The sequence below is a fragment of the Talpa occidentalis genome, unplaced genomic scaffold, assembly GCF_014898055.3.
Source record: "Talpa occidentalis isolate TD23 unplaced genomic scaffold, MPIMG_talOcc4v2.1 talOcc4.10, whole genome shotgun sequence".
Classification (NCBI taxonomy): domain Eukaryota; kingdom Metazoa; phylum Chordata; class Mammalia; order Eulipotyphla; family Talpidae; genus Talpa; species Talpa occidentalis.
Genome location: NW_023600993.1, coordinates 20,168,060 through 20,186,548, shown reverse-complemented (window position 1 = coordinate 20,186,548; position 18,489 = coordinate 20,168,060). Strand labels below are relative to the sequence as shown.

The following is an 18,489-nucleotide window of genomic DNA, read 5'->3' as shown; positions in this document are numbered from 1 at the left end:
AATATGCTGCTGGGGAGCAGCAGGCACGTCAGGAGAGGTCTGCTGTGCCTTATGTAGGTTAGCTCCTTAGGTGGGGATCTAACTCAGGTTGCAGCGGTGATAGCTGAGACTTAACCCCTAGGCCACCAGGAAGGCCCCCTCATGCATGATACATTCTTTACATTCACTCCATTGTTTCTGTATTTACCCAATAATATCCAATTGAATACTGCAGACTGGTGCAGGGGATACCAAGTTTTTGAACTACCTTAGTGTAAATACAGATAGATTTTTAAAAGTTTTTTTGACTTGTTTAAAGATGATTTGGTTTAATCATGTGACCTAATTAATTGATCTTTCTCCTCTCCTTTCCACCCCACCCCATTTTTTTTTTTTTTTTTTAATTTTGCCTTCCTTATTTTAGGTTAGAAAGCGTAGTGGTCAAAATCTCTTAGCAATGAAAGAGGTCAACTTGCATAACCCAGCATTTGGAAAGGATAAAAAAGATCGAGACAGCAGTGTCAAGAATATCGTTTCTGAATTAACCATAATTAAAGAGCAGGTAAATGTTCTTGTTGATGGAGATGTTGTTCCTTAAATAAGTGTCATTAAACATAAGTAGAGTTCTTGTGCCATTCTTGTATATACTATTTAAAAACTGCTTCTGTTTAGAATAGTTGACATTGAGATGGTGACATTTTAGCCAGCTTACCCCCTAAGGCTTGATGTTGAACCATAGAAGCACTCTTTGAAGGTCTGGGAATACTTGTGGTTGAGCATATGGCACAGAGAGAGTCATAGATGCAAAATCCTCTTTTTATTGTGAGCACATCCATTCCCTTCTCATTATGTTGTAGAACACTTGGTTACTTAGTTACATGCATAAAAAGATGAGGAAGAGTTCCCTGACTTTTGTCAAGTGGAACCAAGCTGTGAACATTCCTCAAATATGGCTTATTAAGTCTGAAATGTGGATTTTCAAGATGGGTTATTGGCATCAGCTGCATCTTCTGACATAATGTAACAACTCAATTAACTATCATTATGAAGATTTGTTTGGAGAAAAAGAATAAACATGTCAGGAAAGAAATGGAATTTGTTTTTGTGCTCCAAGAACACATTGGTTTCTTTTTCAGCTTCCCTTATGTGTGCATTCATCACCAACACTGTTCATTTATAACTCCCGTGGAGAGCTGTCGGCTTCCCGGCTCTTTGTTCCCCATTAGTTAAACTTGCGTGACATCTGTACTGGAACATAACGCTCACCATAAATGTGATGATCTTTCGTCATTGAAATCTATGATTCTAACTCCAGTTCATAAATTATAGTAAATATTATCATTAATAGATTTTTTTACATAGCTGATTTTTCTGTCCTCAGAGACTAGACCTATATGAAGTTAGTGCTTGCTTCTATTTAAGCAAATTCAGCTTCAGCAACATTGTTTCATTATAGCACAAGGTTAGAACATGTGTCTTAAAAGTGATCCAGGATTTTCATTGGAACTCAAATCTGGACTATTCCTGGCCCGTGAGCTTGATCCAGAGTATGGTTCTGGCTGCTTACTGCATCTCATATTGTTTAAAATCTTCCGGCCACTTGCTAGTTGATGAGGTGTACTGTTTGTCTTGTACTTTTCCTCAGAAAAGTGTCAGGGTGGGGCATCTGCTTGAACTTTGAGATACTTCAAAACCCCACAACTGCACTTCTGCCAGAGGACTGAACCGATGGAAAGGATAACAATACTGAGGCCTAAAAGGAGGAAGTAAGGGCAGACAAGCAACAGAATGGGAGAATGTATTTATTAAGGTTAAGACTGAGCTGTAATAACAAAGGGGTTGCAACGTACATGGACCTAAAAATAAATGATATTTACAAAATATGATATTTACAAATGAAAATGATATTTACAAAATATGATATTTACAAAATGAAGATATTTACAAAATAACTATAAAATAGCTATTAAAAAAAAAAAAACCCTCCAATATGAAAGACACTGAACACACCAACACAGAGTAGTGGGCTGGCTCTGTTACCTCAGAGTCCCCGTGTGAGTGGACCTGGTTGGTGGTGCCCTCTGTCCCAGGTGGACAGTAGGTGTCAGTTCTTCCTCTGTGACTTCCCTGCCGCCTCCCAAGGCATCGACTTCATCTGCAGAGATGGACCTGCCACAGGTGCGGTCATATCCAGATTGGAAGAAGACACTGAAGCTCTTCAGTGTTTCTGGGTTAGACACAGGAGTACACATTTCTCCTCATGTCCTATTGGTGGGAACTGAGTGATGGGTCCTCGTGTTGGTGGCAAAAGAGACTGAGAGACAAGCTCTGTGACTGGGAAGTCATGTCTGACAACAGCTCCACTGCACTGGGGACGGGAGGGCAGGGTTTGGTGGACAGCCAGCAGACTACCCTTCAACAAGACAAGAGGAAAAACCAAAAAGAGAAGCAGTTAGATATAAGCAACTATAAAAATTTTACTCCTCTTATAGAAAATGACTCTTTTTCAAAAAGTAGGCTTTCCATGTTTCTTCCTGAGGTGAATTTATGTCAAAGAGCATATGTACTGGACTCTTTTTTAAATTGAGATAATAGCAATGCATCCATTTCAGATGTACAACATAATGATTTGATAATTTTATTGCAAAATGATCACCACGATATGTCTATTAACATAAACTGGCCTAGCAGTGTTCTTGCTGAGACGGGGCAGGCCAGGGATGAGGCTGCAAGGAGAAGAGGGCCCTGAGGAGCCTGACTAAAGTTGGTCAAGGAGGGAGCCCTTGCCAAGTACTATTATAATTTATTTTTTTAAAAAAGATTTATTTATTTATGCATACAAGTGCTGAGGTGTAGGCCAGAGGTGCAGAGAGGTGAGAGGATTCACCAGAGACAGAGTGGGGAGCAGAACAGGCAGATGGACTGAAATACACTGCTGAGGGGAGCAGTGGGCAAGACAGGAGAGGTCTGCTGTGCCATGTGGGTAGCTCCCTGGCTGGGGATTGAACTCATGCTGCAGAGGCTGCAGATAGCTTCACAGTGCTGTGTTTAACCCCTTGCACCACCAGGGAGGCCCTACTATTATAATTTAAATGGAGTTAATGACTCATAGATTATTTGTTTCACACTCATCATTTTGGAGAGCACAAAAGGACACAAGTCGTGGAAATAGACATCACAGTGGATATAAATATTTAACTGGTAAGGAGAGGTAAAGAGCAGTGAACATAATGTATTCAACATAAATCACTTCATTTCCATTTTCTCACCAACACTGATCTGTGTGTGGCGGTGGGACATAGAGTGCTAAATGAAACCTTAAGTTTCCTTCCAGTTCTGTATTTCTCCATTTTACTTAAGTTAGGTGACTAAGCACAATCATTTTAAAATTTGATTTATGCTGCAATTAGATGAAGTTATAGAGGGGCCTGCTAAGACAAGGAGTTTTATAAGTAGCAAATAAGAATCAGGAGAAAGCTCAGGTAATATTTGAAAATGTTTTGTTAAAAATAAGTACAAATACAATGATTTTTGTCATTTTCAAATATAAAGTCTAAATTACTGTGAAAACAAGTTTGGATGTTAAAGTGTGTTCATGATTTTGTCTCTTATTGTCTTATAGCTTTATCACCCCAACGTTGTACGCTATTACAAAACATTTCTAGAAAGTAAGTATGAGTTTGCATGATAACTCCAATTAGGAAAAGTCTCTGTTACATTTTTATGTCAAAATATCTTAAGATATAATACTCGACGTCCTTGCCCTTTTTGTTGCTTATATGACAGTAGATGAGCTTGTGCATCCCTTTCTTGGTCAGTGGAACAGTGATATAATCAGTAATCTGAAGATATTTACAAAATAACTGTAAAATAGCTATTAAAAAAAAAACCCTCCTATATGAAAGACACTGAACACACCAACATAGTTATTATAGCTATTTTCATACATAATAAAAGCCTGAATAGGACCAAGAGAGAAGAAAGTTAAAAGATAGTGGCTTTTTAAAGAAAAAAATAAAAGGAAATCTTGTTTTGGTTGAATCCGATGACGTTTTCAACACCAGAATAAATTGGGAGATTTCTTTTAAATCTCTGAATAATTTGAATTTCTGAATAAATTGAGATTCTTCTACTTGAAGTTCAGCTAAATGCCACAAGGTGGCGATGGAGCTCTGACCGATTCTGCAGCAGCCCGCAGGCGGGCCCTGTGCCAGGATGAAGGAGCAGGAGGGAATAAACACCCTGAGATGAAGCCCAACCAGGTTACTTGTGAAAAATAATATCTGACCTTTGGCTAAAAAAACACTAGTATTGATAAGCCCTAGTACTTTGCGTCACACCTGAAATTTCAAAGCCCTCTTTGAAGGAAGATTTGAAGAGCTACAAGGCAATAATTGGGGTCTCCTCACTGCCTGGTTGTCAGTGTTGTTGTTAAGCAAACCTTTTGTGTGCTTTAGTATGTTCTGATCTTACCCATCTCCCTCCATCTAGAAGACTCAGAGGAACTCAGTGCCCAGTCTCTCCAGTAAATCCTGCCCCCTTGGCCATTTATTTGTTCTTAATGTAAGAATCATTTCCTATAATTTAGTGTGTATACCTTCAGACATCAAGACTGGTTTCTGACTGGTACTGAAATGATGCAACTTGTATTAATTAAAAAAAAAGATAATTTTTCTTTTTACAACCCGACATCTGCCACCCAAAATGACAGTACTTAAAAATACATAAAATATGATAACAGTAGATTAGGAAAGTGTATGAGGGCGAGAAAATAAAAATTGAAGTGATGAATACATTTGCAACATAAAATAAAAGCTTCCTGGAATTATAAAAAATTGGAAACAATATGTTTATTTTTTGGAGACTACAATGACTAAATATTATGTCTGCTACTGTGGAATATTAAGCAGCCAGCAAAAAGAATGGTATGGCTCTTTATGTACTGATATAGACAGCGATTGAATGGAAAAAGTATAAATTGCACACCATGTATCGTATTTCATTTTTGTATATGTTGTGTACATAATTATTTCATATACATCCAAAAAGTCACAAAAGATATATATTACATACCATTGTTAACATACCAGTACCATTGTTAGTTTCATACTGATTTTGGAGGAGAAAGTAGCATTTACTTTTGTTTCTTGGCATCCAAAGCAAAGAGACAAACACAATCAGTTATGACCTTTACCTTGTCCATAAGATAAAAGCAGGAGAAACCCAGTTTTCTCTGCTCTTGAGGGAGATTAACAGAATTTGCTATCAGGGGTAATATTTCCAGCTATCTTTGCAAGACCAGGGTATGATACCACTGTCAAATTCTGTGAGGTAAATCTCTGAGGTTATAAAACACTACGGTTATTTAAAACACAGTTTCCTGAATATGTGATTTGCTTTAAGAGTAAATGTGAGACTGTTGAGAGGAAAGGTGGGTTTACATGAGAGGAAAGGTGGGTTTACATGTTCTTAGGAAATCCTGCCTGACTTGGGATCATTTCCTGCTTCTCTTTGGTGCCCAACCATGCCTCATCCTCACGGACATAGAAAATGCTAATATTTGCCAGTATAAACTTAGGCTTGTAGGCTGCCTGGGCTGGAAGAGATTGTTGCTGGGCTCCAGTGGCCAGAAACCCCCTAACCTCTATCTCCTCCAAGGCTGAGAGGATCCATATCTTAGTGTTTCTAAATCTTTAGTGTCCTGTCCAGCACACATATGGAACGCTTGGCTATAGATATATTTTAATTTTTTTAATGAAGTAACATTGCATTATAACATTTTAGGTTTCATGTGTGCATCATTATAAGTCAGCTCATTTCACCACTGAAAGTCCAGTTCTGTCTTTCACCATGTCACTGACTGCTTTTACCTACCCCCAACCCCTTCCCTCTGTGAAGCACTACTTTGGTTTTATAATCTTTTTATTTTTAAATGTGTTTGAATTAATTCATATAGCTAGTGTTTTTTTTTTTTTAAAGATTTATTTATTTATTTATACAAGCACTGGGTACAGTCAGAAGCGCGGGAGGGTGAGAGAATTCACCAGAGCCAGAGCGGGGAGCAGAGCAGGCAGAAGGACCGAAGTACACTGCTGAGGGGAGCAGCGGGCGGCAGGAGAGGTCTGCGCGCCATGTGGGACCCTCCTTTGGTGGCCGGGGAGCAGCCGGGGATCGAACCGGTGCTGCAGAGGTTGCGAGCAGCTTCGCAACCCAGCGCTCAACTGCTGCGCCACCAGGGAGGCCCTGTTTTTATAATCTTAATGCTTATTTTTGTTTCATTTAATTCATTTGTTTGGAAGCTTGAATTCCAACTTGAACTTTTTTCAAAATATCTTCATCGAATTTAAATCGCTTTCTTGTTTCGTTTTTATGTAGATGACCGGTTATATATAGTTATGGAACTCATAGAAGGGGCCCCTCTTGGAGAGCATTTCAGTTCTTTGAAGGAAAAACAGCATCATTTCACTGAAGAGAGATTATGGAAAATATTCATCCAGGTATGCCTTATCTTCATTCTGTTTTTTTCTCTGTAAAACAGCAAAGTCATGAGTTGATTTCTTAGAGACACGGGTGGTAGTGACCAGTGGTTTTCTCAATATTGGGGGAAGTAAAATCTGTGTTCTCTTTGCTATTTCAAGCTGTGCTTGGCCCTCCGGTACTTACATAAGGAGAAGAGGATTGTCCACAGAGATCTGACACCAAACAACGTCATGTTGGGGGATAAGGACAAAGTGACCGTCAGTAAGTGACTTTCTGTCTAGTAGGCTCTTCTGCAGTGACGAGGATATGCTGTGCCCGTGCTGTCCCACCTGCGGCTAGCGTGACAGAGACTGTGGGTTTCACATATGATTAAGTTTTAATTTAACCCTCCAACATGTGACTTGTGGCTGCTGTGTTGGACAGTGGCGACTGCAAACTAGCGATTGAATTACATGTGAGGATAACGTACTCCTAGCATCTTAGAGGATTTACTTCTACGTTTTTATGACTGGCTCATGAGCACATGGCTTTGGAGTATTTTAATACAGTGGCCCTAAGTGATAATGCATTTTTTTTTCATGTGCCTATAAGTTATCTCTGTCTTCCTTGGAGAAGTGTCTGTTTTACCCTTCTGCTCCATATGTGATTGGGCTGTTTGTTTTCTTTCTGAGTTGTATGTGTTTTTGATCGATTTGGGATATCAGCCCCCCTGTCTGAGATATGGTGTGCAAATATTTTCTCCCATTGGGAAGTATGGAAGAAATGATACATTCTTAGAGGCATGCTTTATTTATATACATGCACTTACCAGAAGACAGAGTTCACCAGAGCCAGAAGCAGAGCAGGCAGAAACCGAAGTACACTGCTGAATATGTTCCTATCGATTCGCAACCTTGTGATACATTCTTAGAAGCATATACCCTTCCAAGACAGAGTCAGGAGAAACGGAAAACCTGCATAATATTTTTAAGAGATCAACCTTGTTCTTTGTTTCATTTTTATGGAATCCTATTTTTATGCTCCTAGACAATTAGACTTTCCTCCTCTTTATTTTTTTTTATTTTTGCTTTATTTTCTGGCACCCCCCTTTTTTCTTTTGCAACACTTGGTAAGTTTTGTCTATTTGTGAGATCTTTGCATTTCTTTTCTCAAATATCTAATACTCCTGGACTGTCCTTTACTACTTACAAAAAAGACACTAAAAAGGCTGTTGGAAGTGCTAGGTGTTCCTGTTAAAGCTGTCATCTGGCACACTTCTTTGGAACATAAAGGGGCGTTCCTTTGGAATCCCACCAAAGTCAGTCTATAAACTTTTTTCAGTGGCCGCACCCAGTGTCTCACTGGGGAGCAGTGTCCATCTGCCTGTTGTCACTCTGGGAGCAGTGTGGACAGAGGGGCCACAGGGAGCCATGTTCAGTTCATACAATTTTACCAAATTCCATTGATTTCAGCCTAGTGCTTCATCCAAGTCCCATTGTGTTTTGATTTCTGGCTGGTTCCATTATTTTATTTTATTTTATTTTATTTTTAAATTTTTAAATCCAGTTTTCTGTTGGTGGCAGAGGGTGCTCAGTTTACTGCTGCTGCCACGTGTGGATGTGGGAGGGGGCTTGGGGACTTGATCTTGAGCCCACATTTTGAGCTTCTCTCTTCCCCCTTCTCCCTCAGGCCTCACCTTCTTTTCTGCCTCCCTCTTCTCAGACACGTCATAGGCTGAGACTTCTGGTGAGCCTATATCCATTCTCCTGCTCGCCCTCTTCCAGAAATTCCCTGGAAGATTCCATCCCTTTTGTTGGCCCGCCCATTCTCATTGTTCTTGTGGATTAATAACTTCTCAGAGAAAATTCCTTCCCCTTCATTGCATAAGATTTTGAGAACTCTATGATCTAAATACTTGTGGTCACTTTTTACCTAACATGGGCCGGTAGTTCATTAAACTTTAACAAAATATCCCACTTTATTGTGGACTCTCTGACTGTAATGAAAACATCTATTTTTTGCTTGTACTCAAATTGCAGAAGACACCCTAAGAAATGTTACTTTGTTTTATCCAAGTAAGAAAACTTTTTTTTTTTCCTGACCCCCTATTCTCATTCTGCCCAGTTTAATAATGTTGATCAGACTTATCCTTAGGAATTATTAAGTTGAAAACTATTTCCAATTTTCAAGACTCATTAACTTTAAATGAAGAGATATTTTTCTGGTTTCACATAAAGAAGCAATGATAAAGCTAAGTACAGGATCTCATCCATGTCCAGTTTCTCTCCACTGTAACAATTTGATAGACGACCATTACTTCAAATGGGTATAAAATGATTTGATGACTAAAAGATGGTCCACAGATATTTGATAGCACCCATTATTTAAAAAACATAAATTTAGTAGTGATGAAATTTGTTTTGCAGCGTCATTATTCATGTAAATGTGGACATTAGAGGCGCTTCCTTTTAAGAGGGATGATGATTCAATCCAAATCGGATCACATTCATTTGAAGGCAACCTTATAAGAGTCCCATATTTTGGGAGCTTGAAATAGAGCTGATAAAAGTATGGTGTGTGTGTGTGTGTGTGTGTGGTGTGTAACCATGTCACCACAAAGGGGCAGTCTCGTTATATTTAATTTTTCTCTTCTCTTGGACAAGATGGCTTTCCCTCCCGGCCCTCTCTGAAAAGAAGCACAGAATTACCAAGTGATGTTTATGTGCGTGACACAAAGCGTATTGAAAGTGTGACCTGATAGAAATGCTTAAGAAAACCTGAACCGTAGCCCCTCCTCATTTTTCCCAGTGTCAGTGAATTAGATATTTTAAAACTGGGCTTGGTTTGCAGTTGTCTAGAGGACGTGTGCTGGCTGGAGTTTGCCTGGGCGAGGCAGCAGAGTTCTAACATATTGAGAGGTGTGTGGTTTTACAAATGGTATCTAATTCCATGCCTCATTACATTTCCAGTTAAAAGACTATCTTTAATGACTTGTGCTGTGAAAGACACCTAGGTCTTGTCTCTGTATTTTTGGGGGCAACCAGGAACAGACCTGATTGTGCTGGTGCCTGGGGCACAGCTGACTCCAGGTGCTGCCATCTGCCCTTGGGAACCACCCTGTGCCTCCCCCACCACTCACCATGTCTCGTTTCTTAGCCTTTTCAAATACCCACATTTTAAAGTAAGCCCTTTCCTGCTCTCTTTTTCCTCCTGCTTTCAAATAAAAAAAATCAAAATTCATTTAACTCTAAGTAATAGATTCCAGAGTTGGGCTTCAGTGTGTGCGTCAGGCTGGCTGCGTCTTCAGTGTCGTTTGGCCACTCTGCTGCCAACAGCCCCCAGGGCATGCTTGACTCCAAGGAGTGCTTATCAAAGGCTCAAAGGTTTTCCAGATGCTATCACCTGCCAGGCATGTGGGGTTGGCCATAAGGTGGGAGCACAGCCTCTGTTCCTGAGCCCACAGTCTTACAGGGAAGATTCTTCCCTTCACTCAGCAACTGTTTCCCGAGCTGTCCCATCCTCTAGTCACAGACTGGCATGTGCAAACAGGGAAATGTACGAGCAGTTTCCACTGATATTTCAGCAGCGAGTGTAACCCACAAGTACAAAAGGAAAGATCTACTTTCTTGAATGCCACCAAAGTTTGAGGAATCAAATTAGACCTGTCTGGTATTGCCAGAACCCTCGGCATTTTCATGGAGTATTAGAAGATTTTAATAGTTAATGGTTGACTCGAAGGCTACTGAAATGTATCATTATAGGAAAAACGAATTAATACTACACTTCTTATAGGGAACTCAAAGCCCTTATGTGTGCATTATTTCTTGTACCTATAAAATATCCTGGTCAAATCTGTATGGAATGATATTTGTTGTGACTTTTGTGGGTCCCTGGACCTATCTTGCTTTGAACTTATTTGTTCTGTGGTTTCCCCCCCCCACATTAACCAAATATAGTGTCCATTTGATTTTGAACTGACACAGAACTTTGAGTGCTCTTAAAAGACTACAGAAAATCAAATCACTGTGTCACATACCCTTATAGCATCTGTTGTGAGAAGGGTAATCATGGAATTTCTAGAATTTCAGTCAACAAACATAGCCTTTATGAAACTAAGAAAGCACGAATATTTTCTCTCAGGTCCATTACAGTTTCTTATATTGCACTGCAGCACATAAAATGAAATACTGAAGCAAATTCAGTCCGTTCCAATTTCTAAAAATAATTTTAAGATTTCCATGGTGTCCAGGGTCACTCTGCAGTTCTGAGATTTGAATGTCAGTTAGCTTTGAGGAAGAGAGAATGGAAGTCCTGAGAAAGTCAGAGCAGGGAGGTCTTTACCCCAGGCTGGAGGATGAGTGTTCTGGTGAGATAATGGACCAAAGGAGGGAATCTGGAGGTACTGCCTTCATACTTCCTCAGGAAAATGTTAGAAATGAAAACTTCCCAATGTTAGTTTTATAAGGACTGATGTGTTATATTAAAAGACCTAAAAGTAAGTAATAAAGAAGGGTTTATTTTATTTATTTTAAACTTGTTTTAAAAAGATTTATTTATTTATGAATACAAGAACTGGGGTACAGGCCAGAGGTCTCGGGGTGGGGGCAGAGGATTCACCAGAGACAGAGAGGGGGAGCAGAACAGGTGGACTGACTGAAATACAGTGCTGAGGAGAGCTGCAGTTGCCATGTGGGTCACCTCCCTGGCTGGCTGGGGATAGAACTCATGCTGCAGAGGCTATGGATATCTTCACAGTGCTGTGCTTAAATCCCTTGCAACACCAGGGAGGCCCAGCAGGGTTTATTTCAATGTGCACTTTCATAGAGGCCTATTGTGATAGAGACAGTCTCATTTTTCCCAGAAGAGTTTAATGTAGGGGGTAGACTCTCATGTGGTCTGTGCATGCTGTTTTCATTCTGTGAGTTTGGGTACCAAAGTGTGTTGTGCACCTTAGCATGGTGAGTGGATGAAGTGTCTATTTTTACAGAGGCTGATTCAGCAGTGCGCAGCACTGCACACCTCACTGTCAGTGGTCTGAAGCATATGGACTTACCTCTATGCAGAAAATATTCGAATTGGGTGTTGAATTTTCCATCCTGAAGCTCCCTGTCATAATAACTCTATCAATCAAAATTAATCAAATAACGATGCTGTTGGGAAAAACAAATACTATCTTCACCCTATCTGATCCAGGGTGGGTCTGCACTGAGGTTTCAGGTGTGGCTATTATTTGGGAGTATGACACACATGGGGTGGGTGAAAGCTCCCTGGGGGGAGGGGTGGATATGCCTTGAAGCTGTGTAGTATTTCAAAATGCTTCTCATCTATTGTCATATGATTGGGACAACTCCTTGCAAGAAACAAGGTGCACTTCATAGGCCATTTTTTCTAGAAAACAGAGTAGCAGAACAATGTATCCAAAGTCACACTCATAGTAAAAATGACAGTGCAAGAATCTAGGAACTGAACCAGAGACCCTGAGGTCTGACAGGTATAGGGTGTAGTACAAACTTGCTATAGTTTTTCTGGATCATTTGTTCATTTTCTGGATCATTTGTTCTTTCAAAGGAGAGATTTTTTTTTAACCCTAGCTTTTTGCATAATGTGCTATATATAAAATGTTTTCTGCTGTCATTTTTGAATTTCCATTATAGCACACGAATGCCTTTATGACCATGGTTTCTGAAATAAAACCTTGCCTCTACTCCAAATATGATCACAAATGAGGAAAGAGTAATAGAAACATTACTGTTATGACCAGAATCTTCCAAATGGCCAGCCAATATTAGCTTCTGCTCTCTGTAAAAATACCTCTCAGTCATCTGTGTTTTTGCAGACATCTGTCCGAGTTTCTGCCATTATCTAAATAAACTGGAATGAATAGCATCACTCCTTAGTTCTTGCCTTTCAAAACCAATGGCAATTTTATAAAAAGAAGATAATTTCTCTATAGCATTAGAACTACCAGGCAAAGTGTTATTTTAGATTCTAAGTTGGTCAAGTTCTATGTGTGCTACAATTATAGTGAGTCCCTAAAAGTATTGGGATACTTTGCTATTTCTACTGATTTTCTCCAAAATGTAATGGAAGAGCAGAAAGGGTATAGCAAGTCATCTAGCTTGTGAATAGTTCATATATATAACTTAGCACTCTAATATTTTCCATTTGTTAGTAGTACTACTGAGCATGGCTGGCTGGCTTGTTAGATAATAGATGATAGATAGGCAGACAGACACATAGATACACATATGCATGTATATATCAAAAGATATATCACTGTGAATATATGGGGATAAATAGCACAAAGTCTTCACCCTTATGGATCTTGTGCATTAGTTAGAAATGCAGGCCCTAAATACGTATTAGGTTACTACATAAGTAGAAATAAAGGAAGTAACTTTACAAAATGAAAGATGTTAAGAATTCAATAAACAGAATGGAAAAGTGTTGAAGAAGGGCACTTATTTTAGACAGTACGATCATGAAAGACTTTTCTGAAAACCTAGATGGTACAAGTCTTCTATGCCTGGCAGGAGTTTGACCTTTATTCTTAGTAAATATAGGAAGATTTTTTGCAGAATTTTGAACTTCATCAGCAGTGAGGCCTGCACAAAGGTTGTCAAAGGTTGTTTTAACTGTGGTGTGGGGGATTGTGTTTTGGAGGGAGCCCTGGGACCGGGAGGCTATTTAGCGGGTATTTGTCACAGCTTAGGTGAGGGTTCATGCCCCCTGGACTACAGTGAGGGCAGCTGTATAAATTATCCATGAATGTGTAACTAATCATCGCATACTATATGCCTTTTTATAGTCTCACCATTTTCAATGGTGAGGAATCCAGGAGTGGCTTAGCTGGGTAGTTCGGACTCTGTCTCCCACAAAATTTCAGTCAAGTGTGGGCCGGGACTGCATTATCTGAAGTTTTGGTTCAGGCTGAACCAAGAAGGGGCCACCCCAAGAAGGATCACTCAGGTTTTATATGCAACTTGCCTTTCATCCTTGGGGCCACTCTTTGTGAGATCTCTTCCGTGGAATAACCTGGACTATTTTACATGGTTTAGGCAAATGTTTCTTAGTTAATATATGAAAGAAAAAAATATATGAAGAAGTTGAACTTCATCAAAGTTGAAAGCTTCTGATCTATGACAGGTATTAGTAACAGAATGAAAAATCAAGCTGCAGACTGGGAGAACGTATTTACAAATCATGAATCTGACAAACCATTTGTATCCAGAACTCAATAATAAGCAAAAGAAACAGCCCGGTGAAAAAATTGGCCAAATGTTGAACAGGCACTTCACTAAAGAAGATACAGATGGTGAAGATGTAATATGTTCAACACCATTTGTCATTGGGGAAATGCAAATTACAGTGATATTGAACTACTTCTATTACTTACTAAAATGACTAATTAAAAAAGAAAACCTGATAACATCCAACACTGATCAGGATGCAGAAGCAACGAGAATTCTCATAACATTCTGATGAGAAAGCACTGGAAAATATTTTGGCTTAGCGGTTTCTTTTTAAATAAAATTAAACGTACATTTGCCCTATGACCCAGTATTCACACTTGAATGAATTTATCTAAGAGAAATTAAAAATTGTGTTGACACAAAATTTTTGTGCAATATTTACTTACTCAAACTTCTAGTACCATTTTGAATAGGAATAGTAAGAGTGAATACGCTTGCCTTGGCTTAAAACAATATTTTACCCTTGAGTTAGTAAGTACTTCCTTTTCTTTCTTACTCTAGCCTTGTAATATTTCTTAATCTTTTGTAGAAAACTCTGTTCTCTTTTCATGAAAATCTGTGGCTCCTCTTGACCTTAGCTATTTCAATATTGATTTTATACTCAGGTTGTGAAGTTTTACACAGAAGATGGGGTGGCATTTGATCGGCATTGCATAAACTAGTTTTGGAAAAATGTCATCTTTAGATATCAAGAAACCCAATCATTGACATGGAGTTTTTCTCCTTTAATTTTACTTTCATTTAATGACTATGTAACAGAATTTTATAGTTTTCTATGCATAGGTCTTTCATATTATACTCTTCCTAGATATATTTCTATACTGTTGTACTTAGGATATTTTCTTTTCTTTGCTAGAAAAAATAAATATCTTTTTGCTTTATTTTTAAAGTTCAGTTAGGACACATATGATCCTGCAATTCCACTCCTAGATATTTACCCAAAGGACACAGAAACATCAATTCCAACAAGTACCTGCACCCCTATGTTTATAGCAGCACTGTTTACAATAGCTAAGCTTTGGAAACAACCCAAATGCCCAAAAATAGATGACTGGATCAAGAAGATGTGGTCCATATACACCATGGAATATTACTCAGCATTCAAAAAAGATAAACACATGCAATTTGCAGCAACATGGATGGCGCTGGAAGGGATCATGCTCAGTGAAATAAGCCAGAAAGAAAAAGAAAAATACTGATGGTCTCACTCATAACAGGAATCTAGAAAACTTAAGTAAGGGACCAGGAAAAAGAATAACTATAAGAAAGAAAAATATCAAAATCAACAAACAGCTATGAACCAGAGACACTCTATGGGGGGTGGGGGGCTGGAAAAGGAGGGGTTGGGGTCAAAATAAGGCAGTTGTAATTGTGTGGGGAATATAAAAATAAAATTTAAATAAAAATAAATAAATAAAATGTGCGAATTTGAATCTGAATCTTTTTAACATCTATCTCAACATGTTAACAAGACTTCCATGTCTTTTCTTTCTCTTATGTAAGGGAGATACAATTTACATATTAGTTTCTGGTATACAGCATAGTGATTTTCTATTTGTATATGATATTTGTATATGATATGATATTTGCAGAATGAGCACACAGTAAATCTAGTTAACATCCAACCATGTTTTTGAAATTAAGTGAAAAACATTCAATCTTTCAACATTAGAAGAAAGTGAGCTGTAGGTTTTCTACAGATGCCCTTAAAATCAGGTTACAGAAATGCCCATGCAGTTCTACTTTGCTGAAAGGTTTAGATGTTGAATTTTGTTGACTTCTTTTTATACAACTATTGAGAAGATCCTATGATTTTCCTTCCCTAGTATGCTGATCTGGTGGAAATACATTTGTTGATTTTTTAAATATTGAATCAGTCTTGTATTTCTTTCATAAATCCCATTTGATTATATATTATTTTTTTACATGGATTTGGTTTACATATATTTTCTTGATAATTTCTGTGTCTACATTTATGGAGAATATTTTTCTATAGTTTTCTAGTAATGTCTTTGTCTGGCATTAGTATCAGGGTAATAATTGGCTGTATAAAATGAGTTGGGAAGTGTTCTCTCCTATTTTGTTCTCTCCTGTTTTATTTGGCACTCTCTTTTGATTTAACTCTGGTAATTAAACCTCTTGGAATGTTGGCAAAGCTGTGCAGTGAGAATATGAGTTGTTTTTACCACTTTGACCTAAGGTATTGAGTGTTTTTAAAAACAGAAGTATTTATAAAATAAATTTTTAATTGAGGGAACTTTAGTTTATACCATTTTGAAGGTTACAGGTACACAGCAGTATAATTTGACATCTGTATAGGCTATATCATGATCATCACCAAAAATCTAGTTTCCATCCATTACTATACAATTGACTTCCTTCACCCATTTCAGCTGCTCCCAGCTCCCTTTTATTCTGGTAACCATCAGTCTTTTCTCTGCACCTGAAAGTCTGGTTTTTTTTTATTTTGATGACTAGCTTTGTTTCTTTCTGTTCCACATGTAAGTGCAACCATAGGGTATTTGTCTTTCTCTGTCTAATTTAGCGTGTCATTGTTTCGAATGTCTGAGTAGTACTCCATGGTATAGATAGAGTAAGGCATCATTTAACGGGGCTATATCCTGAGAAATGCAGCTTTTGGAGATTTCCTCATAGCACAACCCAATATGGTACAGCCTGCTATATAGGCTGAACCCAGGGACCATTCTCATATATGCAGCCTCACATTGGCTGAAACATCATTATCTAGCACATGCCGTGTACCACATAAAAGAGATGTATTTGAAGATGCTTAAAAAAGAACAGCTAGTGCTAGTTTTAAATATAAAGCAGTTTATATTTAACATTAGCACAAATTCTAGTTTAAAAATCAAAATCCATTAGTAATCTGCAAGTATTTTGAAATGATTCTGAACATCATACCTTTGTGATCCAGTGTAAGTAGATGCCATTTAACTTCAGGTTTTCAGACCTTCATAGTGGCTATTCAGGCTTACCTGAATTTATTTATTGGTCAGATGAGGTGATAACTGCCATTGGAGTTGTTATAATTATTTGAAAATTTATATTTATAAAGAATAACCCAAAAAGTGGAATCACAAGTTCAGTAAGCTTTTTACCTGATTTTCCATCAGCAAGATTTATTTGAGCATTTTTTTTTAAATGACAAACCTCATTCTGTCAAAATATAGAGCATCATGGTATAATGTATGCATGTCATTAATTAAGACTGGAGTGGTGTCGAAGGTTGGCACATTGAACATTTTGACAGATGGGAAAGAAATCATTTCTCTTGTGAACTATAATAGTTTTTGTGCAAAATGTCAAAAGCTAAGAAACAATGCTAATTCTGGGAAAATATAATAACATTGCTTTGTTTTGTGAATTGTAGCTGACTTTGGCCTGGCAAAGCAAAAACAAGAAAACAGTAAACTCACATCTGTTGTTGGAACAATCCTGTATTCCTGGTAAGGACAATTATCTATGGCTCTCAAACGTATTTATCTGGATTGGAATTTTTGTTTCTTTTCTTGTCTTGCAAAGGGAAGATGCTTTTAGGAAAAGGAGCTTCTTTATAAGTTTTCCTCAATTACCCAGGTAATACACATGTGTAGAATATACATTGTTATGTGTGCTTAAAACAACACCACCAAATTATCTTCCTTCTAGGTAACTCTGTTCTTCAGGGTGTTTACATTTATTACTTGTAAATTGAATTGATTCTTGCCACATAGTAGTTATGCAGTGGTTGTTGAATGAATCTGTGAAGGGACTAGTTGACTTGCTACCCAACATGACACTTGGAACATTGGATTTTTATATATATATATATATATATATATATATATATATTGCTCTTTTTCTCTCTTTCCACCTATTCAAAGGTAGGGGGAAGGCTTTTATGTCCTAGTACTTGTCCCATTGTCTAGAAAATAATAGGTGCTGACTAATTTTATTGCATGAATGGATAAATGATGACATATATACTTGGACATATGCTTACAAAATTGGCTGCTTCATGGGTAAATGAATGTTTCTATTTTGATGAATTGAGACACTAACTTCCTTAGCATACTTTGTGAGTTCTTTTGAAGTGCATTGATTTTTATGAAGTAAGAATCATCCTTTGCTGATAATATATCATTTGTAAGAATCTGTTGAAATTAGTAGACAGTTATGGGCATTAGCAGACACAGCAGGTTTCAGGGAAATATACTGAGACTTCATTCAACAGGTCAAGCAATCAAGACACTTTTCTTCTTTTTAAATCTAATCTATTGTGCAAGTTGAGTCCTGGGGATAGAATTCACAATGAATCTTCTCAGAGAGGGTGGAAATTGTTTGGAAATAATAGCCCCATTTTGCAAAGTCCTTTCATACAAGATAATCCATAATGGTGCTTTTAGAGGGTGAGTTCTATTTTACTAGAAATTCCTTACATCTTCATTCTTGAAACACAGGGGTCGTTGGGAAGGGAGAAGTTACAGAGAATCTATAGAGTGTGTAGGAAGACATTTGAACATGACAACTATTTTGCTTAAGTATCCCAAAGATTTAATTTTTACATTAGCTGAAGATTTAAGAAAACTGAAACTACTAATACAGTTAAGCTATTATTTCATCGATGCATATCACAATTCTTTTAATAACATGTACAGACTATATTATTACTGTTCATCTTTCTATCAAACTCCTTGTTGTTTTAATTGCTTAAGAAAATTCCTTTCTATTTTCTTCTCCCACCTCATTCTCCTAGTGTTAGAAACACCCTCTGTGTGATGGGCTTTATTATCATGAA

General features: G+C 37.9%; 1 protein-coding gene across 1 annotated transcript in view; it reads left to right on the top strand.

Annotated features, from left to right (window-relative positions):
• Positions 1–18,489, top strand: part of LOC119237561 (serine/threonine-protein kinase Nek10) — a 104,652-nt gene that overhangs the window by 52,077 nt on the left and 34,086 nt on the right. Inside the window, exons 19-23 of the mRNA XM_054699014.1 lie at positions 404–541; positions 3,602–3,647; positions 6,355–6,476; positions 6,618–6,720; positions 17,083–17,158. Coding sequence (XP_054554989.1) covers positions 404–541; positions 3,602–3,647; positions 6,355–6,476; positions 6,618–6,720; positions 17,083–17,158 — 485 coding nt within the window. The remainder of the gene's footprint in view (positions 1–403; positions 542–3,601; positions 3,648–6,354; positions 6,477–6,617; positions 6,721–17,082; positions 17,159–18,489) is intronic.